Below are 9,541 nucleotides of genomic sequence, written 5' to 3' on the forward strand. Positions count from 1 at the left end.
AGAATTAAGAAACGAGATTTTGTTCAGTCTCTATTCAGTTCGTGACCTGAATTCTTCTATATATATATATATATACTGACTTGTCGTCTTTTTATACTGATGGCAGTTTCCTAATACTAGGGATGATCACTTAATTTATAACATAAATTAATAATTGAAACCATTTTTATCGCGGATTTTGAAAAAAAAGACAAAAAAAATTAAATCTTAAAAAATGAGGTTTAAATTAAAAAATTACTGAAATCATAAAATTGCAACTCTGATAAACATTATGTAATAAAACTAAGAAGGGGAAATAGAGAGATATAAAATCTATTCGCGTTGTTGATATTTAAATAGACAAATAGAGAAACTCATAAAGTTCGTTTTAATAACTATCAATAAATAATTATTATTAATAATAAATTGCAGAACATTATTCTTGGAAAAAGGTAATTTTTTAAAATTTAATTTTTACGAATTTTCTAATAAAGCAAATCTATAGAATAAAATATCTTTTTTTTTTTTGCAAATTTAGGACAATTTTCAAATTAGAAAAATGAATAAAATTTTGTTAATTTTGCTGAGTTTATTAGTCTTCGCTGAAGGGGAAAAATTTGAAAAAATCGAAGGAACATCAGGTGAATTTTCCGACATTGTCATGGACAGTGAAAAAAAATGGTACATTATAAAAAACAATGCACTATATTATTCTCTAGATAAAGGAATAACCCTAAATGAAATTCAAATACCATCGAAAAAATTAGTTCATTCACGTTTAGGTATTGATAAATTTAACAATATTTATGTTCAAGATGAAGAAATGACAATATTTTTAATAGCTAATTCATATAATGAAACATTTGTATTTGAGGAAATAATTTTATCAAATGGTAAAGAAAAATTAATAAGTAGACCAATTTCATTTGATCATAATAGCGTTTATTTTGCGACAAAAAGTGGAATAATGAAATTATTAAATAGTGAAATAAAAACAAAATTTATAGATTTACCATTGAGGGCAAAAAAAAATTTTACACAAATGGTTGCATATAGATCGACGGAAAAATATTTTGGCTATATATATGATGGAATGTTTTATAGTGCTGGTGAAAATCCAAGGCATTCAATTTTTGAACAACATGATTTTTATAATGGTAAACCTATTGTTCAATCAGATAAGATTATTAAAAATATGAATGCAATAAATGATCATATTTATTGTATTGAAATAATGTCAAAGAATAAAATTTCTGTTCTTTTATATAAAAAAGAATCAGTCGAATTGACAACTATTGAAAATGTTGATGTTACAAATATTGATAGTAATAGGGATTTTGTTATTCAGTCACCAAAATATGGAAATAAAACGTATATTTATAGTAATATTGATAATGAGGGAATTTTATATAAATTGGAGGAAACTAATTCATTTCGTAGTTTTAAAATAAAAGTTGCCTCTACCTATAAATTGGAGAATGCTCGTCTTCTTTCTTCTCTTCTTGATGATAATGAAATTTATTTCGGCACTTCCGATGGTGTTTATCAATTGACCGACATACAGATCTAGAATATAAAGTAAAAATTATAATTAATTATTATGATAGTTAATTTAAGAAATTAAAAATTCTTATCAAAAGTATTGAAATTTTTATTTTAAATTACTGAAAACTAAAATTTTTAATTTTTTTTTTGTTTTTTCAATCAAAAGTTAATTGATATTTATAATTATTATTTGTTCGTAAAAAAACAAAAAAGGTGTTTTTATTCTCACATGATCATGTTTTTTTTTTAAATATATTGACAGCAGCAAAAAAAAGATAAAAAAAAATTAAATGAAATTTTTATCGAACTTTTAAATATTGTTATTGAAAAGTTAGAATGCGAGCAGGGATATTTTCTGCCTCTATAATATTAATAAAGTTGATTTTATATAAAAAAAAACGGTTTAATAGAATTTAAACCACAATCTACTATAGGGTATAAAGATTAATTATAACAGAAGGACTCGAAAAATTTTACAATAAATAGATTTTTTATATATTAATAATAATAATCAATAACTGACTTTGCTATAAATGTACGTTTTTTTAAAGTTGTAATTTTAATAACAATAAAAAATAAAAGAATAATAATAATAATAATAATAATAATAATAATAGTAATAATAATAAAAATAAAAAATAATAGAGAAACATACGTGAAATTAAAGTTGTTTCTATTATTTCATTTAACAACAATACTCTAATTTTATGTCCATTAAGAACTGGATAAAATAATGACATGACGGGACATCTGATGGCAAATTTCAATTAACAGATATCATCCCAAAAGTGCTATCTCTCATGTAAAATTAATAAAATTATGTTTCAATTATGTAAATATTACTTTTATAATGAGACCTTATAAATTGAGGTTTTTTTTGGTAATACATTTATAATGTAGGTATTTAATATTCATGTTTTGAAAATTATAACTGAAATCGTTGTCAGAATTTTATAAAATTAAGATATGTATTTTAATGATAATAATAGAGAATATAAGATAAAGAAATTAAATAATAATTAATTTTAAATTAATGATTTAATTGTTATTAATTATAATTACATTTCATAATATATTTCTTTCTGTTGGAAATTATAAAGTTAGAAAAAAAATATTATCTTTACTATTCGGGAAAAAAATTTGAATTTTTCAATTATTTAAAAAGTGAATAATAATTAATAATAGATTATAAGGAAGGGGAAAATTGAAGACTATAAAGTCTATTCAGAGGTCAAGTCCAACATTGTGAAAATAGCTTTTGCTTGTTTAGAAAGAAAACTTTATTTATCAATTATAAAAAAGTGTAAATATACAAAAAAATTATTAATTTTTACTTAAATCATTTTTATCTATTTTAATTTGCATTATTATTTTTTTTTAGATATATTAAAGAATTGTTGGATAATTAAAATAAAAGAATGAAACTTTTATTACTTTTTTTTACTCTCACTGTAGCTGAAGAATTAGTGAAAATTGAAGAAACTTTTGGTGAATTCTCAGATATAATTCTAAATAGCAGGGGAAGATGGTATATTATTTATAACACACAACTTTGTACATCTATAGACAAAGGTGTAACTCGTGAAGATATTGATTTACCATCAAAACAATCAGTTCGTACAGGTTTGGGTATTGATGAATCAGACAATATTTATGTTCAAGATTGGAATTTAATTCTATTTCGAGTGATACGTTCAGAAAGTGGTGATTTTCTTTTTGAAGAAATATCATTACCACATGTTAATGAAAGATTAGTGAGTAGGCCATTTTCATTGGAGAATAATATTTATTTTGCTTCTAAAAGTGGTTTAATGAAATTAAAAAATAAATATGAAAAATCTGCTGATGAATTACATGTAGCACCTTATGGAAATTTAAAAATTACACATGCATTACGTTTAAATTATACAACATCATTTAATTATAAAATTGAGGCAATTATTTATAGTGGTGGTGCCAATAGACAATGGATATATCGTTTATATTATTCACACGAGAAACCCATTTGGCAAACAGAATCATCAGTGAAACGAATGAATGTCGTGAATAATAATATTTATTATGTTGTTAATGATATAAATCAAATTAATGTTATAGAAGATAGTGATGAATTAATGATTCCTATAAAGATAGAAGGAATTGAAGCTTCGAATATTAATTTTGAAAATGATTTTATTATTTATTCACCCTATTATAATAAAACATACGTGTATATGAATGTCAATGATAAGGGAACTATTTATAGATTAGGGGATAACAATTCAGATGGTAATATTGTAGTAGATTTAGTGTCCAACTTGAATGATAAAGTGACCTTTAATTGTGCTGTTTTTTATAATGATACCATTTATTTTGGAACATCAAATGGTGTTTATAAATTAATGAATAGTAAGCATAAGGAAAGAAAAACTGAAAGCTTTATTAATCGATTAGGGTAAAAAAATTATTATTATTATTATTATTATTATTATTATTATTATTATTATTATTCTTTTACTACATAAAATACAAACTTCTGATACTTTGGATAGTTGCAAAATGAATCTGTTTAATGAAGAATGCAAAGAATTTATTATTAAAAGGCTATCGTTTGGGGTCATGGTTTTTCCTAGATATATTAAAGATTCAATGTTATAACTTTAGATTAAAGAACGATTTTCTCATGCCAATATAATATTGTTTGAAATAAATTCAAAAAATAGTGATTATAAATTTTATAAAAGTTTTTGACGTGAAATAAATGTGAAAAATATACGGAAATTACATTCGAGTGACGTGTTTCAATTTTCTTTTTTTTTTTTTGTTACGAATAAATATGCGCACGATATAGCGAAAATGATTTAATATTTTCAATTGTAAGTTATTATAAATAAAAACATATATATGTTAGAGAAATATTGGTAATTCAAAAATTGCTTATGGATTAGATGCACTTTCATAAATAATGGAGAAAAAAAAATGTAAGTATATATAAAGTTTCGATCTCGTAGAGAGAAGAACTTCATATATGGTACTTATTCGTATTCTGTAGGGAGTAAAGGTTTTGAAAACCGCATTGTGGAGAAAATGTTTCGAGATAAATTAGAAGCATTAGATAAAAATAATAATATTAATAAATAAACAAAAATAAAATAAAAAATAATAATTAAAATAAAAGAAGCATTAGTAAAAACTAAAAAGGGGAATTTTTTTTATATATTTCGAAAATATATTGTTTTTTTTTTTTTTGATAAGTTTATCTTGATCCAATAAGTAATTTTTGTTTTGTCAATAAAAGAAGGGGTAAAAGAGAGTGGTATAAAGTCTATCCGGAGGTCAAGACAAACATTATTCTAAAAGCAAAGTTTCCTATATAGTTAAAAAAAAATTCTAAAAGTTGTATAATAAATAATAAATTCTATTTACATCCTGCATTATAAAAACGTGCAGGAAATAAACAGGTAAAATTAATTAGATCAATATAGAATTATTTATAAATGTTGAAATATTATTTTTTACACTAATAAAATAAAATGCATAAAAAGACATAATAAAATCTTCCTTTTTAGATTCATTTTAACTGGACATCAATTTCAAATAAAGTTATTCAACTAGAATTTTTTAAAAAGAAATTTAAAAAAAATTATTCCACACAATATGAATATAAGTATTATAATTTTTTTATCCCTATTTGGTTTAATAGTAACTGAAAAATTGGAAAAAATTCAAGGAACAGCAGGTGAATTTTCTGATATTATTGCTGACAATAATAAAAGATGGTATATTATTAGAGATCGAAAATTATATTATTCATTAGACAAGGGAAAAACTTTAAATAAAATTCAACTACCATCGGAAGAATTAGTTCATAAGGGAATGGGAATTGATCAATTTGACAATATTTATATTCAAGATGATAAATTATCTGTATTTATTGTTGCTCCGTCGATACATGAAACTTTTGTAATTGAAAAATTAGAATTAGAACATAAAAATGAACGACTTATTAGTAGACCATTTGCACTTGGTGATAATCTCGTTTATCTTGCAACAAAAAATGGTCCAATGGAATTAGAAAATAGTGCTTTACGTGCTAAAAAAATGGAAATTCCACCTCGCGTAAAGAAGGAAATTTCACAATTCATTCGTTTCAATATTACCGAAAGATATGGTGATTCTTTTGAAGAAATATTTTACACTGTTAATGGTGATAAGAGACATTGGATTTATGTTATATCATCGGGAACAGCAGTGCCACTTTGTCAAACAAAAGGCCATGTTAAACGTCTAAATGTAATAGGAAATCGTGTTTATTTTACTGTAAATTATGACAATAGTGTAAATATTATAGAATACAGAGAAAAACCAAAATTCATTCCAGAATATCACAAAGAAATTACTTATCCCTCAAAATTGGAAGGAATAGAAAATATTTACATTGATGATAATAGTGATTTTGTTATTTTTTCACGTGTTAATAATTATAAGACATTTATTTATGGTAATGTTGATAATAATAATTCGGGAATTGTCTATGGATTAGATACATTTTTGAAAGATGGAAAAAATTTAACAGAAATTGTTAGTTCAAATAAACTCGACAACATTCGTATATTGTGTGGTGTTATTGAAAATGATAAATTATATTTTGGAACATCAGATGGGATTTACGAATTAAAAGACATTTAACAAATGCGCCTGTTAACAATATGTGCTTCTTATAATTAAAAAGAAAAAAAAGGAAATAAAAAATCAGGGAAAATATGTATGTATGATTTGAAATAAAGAAAATGATTTATAAAGAGTAATTTTTATTCATATAATTGTTTATATACAATAAAAGAAACTTGAAAAGACAAGAATTATGGTAAAACACGAAAAATGAAAAGACAAAAAAATTACGTACTCGGAAATCTACTTTACCGACTGATAGTAAAAGGATTTTTTTTTGAAAAATGGAAATATAAAAAATTACCGACACAGAAATCTACCTTACCGACTGATGGTAAAACAGTTTTTTTTGAAAAATGAAAATATAAAAAATTACCGACATAGAAATCTACCTTACCGACTGATGGTAAAACAGTTTTTTTTTGAAAAATGAAAATATAAAAAATTACCGACATAGAAATCTACCTTACCGACTGATGGTAAAACAGTTTTTTTTTTGAAAAATGAAAATATAAAAAATTACCGACATAGAAATCTACCTTACCGACTGATGGTAAAACAGTTTTTTTTGAAAAATGAAAATATAAAAAATTACCGACATAGGAATCTACCTTACCGACTGATAGTAATTACCGACTGATGGTAATTTTTGAAATTTTTCGAAACTGTTTACCATCAGTCGGTAAGGTAGATTCCTATGTCGGTAATTTTTTATATTTTCATTTTTCAAAAAAAAAACTGTTTTACCATCAGTCGGTAAGGTAGATTTCTATGTCGGTAATTTTTTATATTTTCATTTTTCAAAAAAACTGTTTTACCATCAGTCGGTAAGGTAGATTTCTATGTCGGTAATTTTTTATATTTTCATTTTTCAAAAAAAACTGTTTTACCATCAGTCGGTAAGGTAGATTTCTATGTCGGTAATTTTTTATATTTTCATTTTTCAAAAAAAACTGTTTTACCATCAGTCGGTAAGGTAGATTTCTATGTCGGTAATTTTTTATATTTTCATTTTTCAAAAAAAACTGTTTTACCATCAGTCGGTAAGGTAGATTTCTGTGTCGGTAATTTTTTATATTTCCATTTTTCAAAAAAAATTCTTAATTCTTTTACTATCAGTCGGTAAAGTAGATTTCCGAGTACATAATTTTTTTGTCTTTTCATTTTTCGTTTTTTGGCATATATAATTTTGTCTTTTCTGTTTTCCTTTTTAACTATCAATCTGTACGGCAGATTTCTATGTCGATAATTGTTGCCTTTTCGGTTTTTCCACATTATTTAAGTCTGCAAATTTGTTCTGATAAGATTTCAGTATTGTTTTAGTAGCGATTTATTAGTGTTCTAATATGGAACTAATAGTTTTTTGTTTTATTCCAGTAGAATTCCAGTAGTCTTCTATTTTCTTTCCATCTGTGTTCTAAAAAAACGTACAAAAAATATATATTAATCTGTCATATTACTTAGCACTTTAGAATAATATTTTTAATTTTAAAAATTATGAAAAAATCAACCTACTTTATTAAAGATTGTAAAAGAAAATATTCTTTGATATTCTTTTTTGAAATATCTTATATTCTTTTTTGAAATATCTTATTATAAATATTTAAAAAACATTTTTAACGATAATTTTTTCATTTTAAATTCTCTAATTAAAGTATATGCAATTTTTGTAAATAAAAGCGGAAAATTTCTCATTAAAATTACACTTTTATTTTAAAAAATGTACGATTATGTAATCTTATTGCCAATAGTGTTACGTAAGTTGATATCATTCACAGAGAAAGAGAGAGAGAAAAAAAAATAAATGTTGGAGAATCATTAAGTAGATTTTATTGAGAACAATATCTATCATATAGTATTTAGACTACTACGGAATATTTCATATTTGTTCTTAACTTTAAAAAAAAGTTTTTTCAATGTGGTTGCAAATAATAAAAAGTAAAAGGTAAATGTTTACTTTATAATAATTATATATAGTTATATAACTAGTTTATAAAAATAATATTTATTTTTTCTAGATGTGATGTCATTTAAATTATAAAGTTGGTTATTTTTTATCTACATAGAAATTTTTTTTTTGCGTTAAACACGTAAAAATGAAATTATTATTTTTATTTTTATTAATAACTTTTACAAGAGCTGAAAAATTGGAAAAAGTCAAAGGAACGTCTGGAGCATTTTCAGATCTTGTCATTGACAGTAAAGGAAGATGGTATATTGTGAAAGATAAAAAATTATCAACATGTTTATTAACATCTAATGAAAATATTTCATGTCAAAGAATAAATCTACCATCAAAAAAATCAGTTCACAAAGGTTTGGGAATAGATCAATTTGACAATATATATGTTCAAGATAATGCATTAAAAATTTTCATTGTAACACCTCTACTTAATGGAACTTTTGTTTTTGACAATGTAACAAATTATCACAATAAAAAATTAGTCAGTAGACCTTTTGCACTCGGTGAAAATATAGTTCATTTTGCAATTGATAAACAATTAATGCATTTAAAAAATGGTGAAGAATACACGTCAAATATTGAAATTCCATTTTATTCGAAAAAAAAAATTACCAATTGGATACGTTCTAATAATACGAGATTTGGTTCAGAATATGAATACACATATTTTAGTATTGGCACTCCTAGACATTGGGTTTATATAAAATATGGTCATTTTATTAAACCGGTTGCGCAAATGTTATCTTTTGTTAAGAAAATGAATGCAATGGATGATCATATTTATTGTATTGTTAATGGTGAAAAACAAGTGAAATTAATATATTTTCGTGATACAATGTATATTTCAACAGCAATGAATAAAGAATCATCGTATGTTACAACAATAGATGGAATAGATCTTTCTAATGTTGATATTGATGATGATTTTTTATTATATTCACCAGAACATAAAAAAACTTACATTTATGGTAATATTAATAATAAAGGAATTGTTTATAAATTAAATGAGGAGGTAATTGAGGGAAAATTTAAAACAAAAGTTATAGCCGAATATAATTTTGATAATAATGTACGAATTCTTTGTGGTGCGAATGGAAATAATAAATTTTATTTTGGTACAACTGATGGAGTTTATGAAATGAAAGTCGAAATGTTATAAATCTCCTTTAAAAAAAAAAAAAAGAAACGAAAATACTTTTCGTTCTCAAAAGTTCCTTCACTCGATTTATAATACATGCATCACTTGTTTCTATTATTTGGTAATAATAAATATTTTCCATAAGAGAAAATCCGCGGGTTTCGTTTGAAACGCTTGATATATCAAAATATCGTTTTATTATTCACAATCTAAAAATCACAACTATTGTCAATTAACTGTTTTTTATATAATAAAGAAATAAAAAA

At 23.6% G+C, this 9,541-nt stretch overlaps 2 protein-coding genes across 10 annotated transcripts; both read left to right on the plus strand.

The window, feature by feature from the left end:
- Positions 1-336: 336 nt before the first annotated feature.
- On the plus strand, positions 337-6,305 carry LOC127282798 (uncharacterized). 9 transcript variants are annotated; one of them, XM_051307294.1, is made up of 4 exons: positions 363-431; positions 518-761; positions 987-1,136; positions 5,073-6,305. In XM_051307294.1, the coding sequence occupies exon 4, from the start codon at positions 5,161-5,163 to the stop codon at positions 6,190-6,192; it is 1,032 nt and encodes a 343-aa protein (XP_051163251.1). In that variant the 5' UTR covers positions 363-431; positions 518-761; positions 987-1,136; positions 5,073-5,160; the 3' UTR covers positions 6,193-6,305. The 9 variants fall into 9 exon arrangements, 8 of the variants coding, with proteins under 8 accessions (XP_051163255.1, XP_051163251.1, XP_051163253.1 ...); XM_051307296.1 differs by having other exon boundaries at positions 518-660; XM_051307300.1 differs by having other exon boundaries at positions 518-620.
- Positions 6,306-7,982: 1,677 nt separating this feature from the next.
- Positions 7,983-9,541, plus strand: LOC127282800 (uncharacterized). The gene is made up of 2 exons (XM_051307302.1): positions 7,983-8,119; positions 8,193-9,541. Exon 2 carries the CDS (start codon positions 8,271-8,273, stop codon positions 9,294-9,296), a length of 1,026 nt encoding a protein of 341 aa, XP_051163259.1. The 5' UTR covers positions 7,983-8,119; positions 8,193-8,270; the 3' UTR covers positions 9,297-9,541.

This window comes from Leptopilina boulardi, unplaced genomic scaffold (genome assembly GCF_019393585.1).
Source record: "Leptopilina boulardi isolate dan_hultmark-lab unplaced genomic scaffold, ZJU_Lbou_2.1 LbouV2_302, whole genome shotgun sequence".
NCBI classification, from domain to species: domain Eukaryota; kingdom Metazoa; phylum Arthropoda; class Insecta; order Hymenoptera; family Figitidae; genus Leptopilina; species Leptopilina boulardi.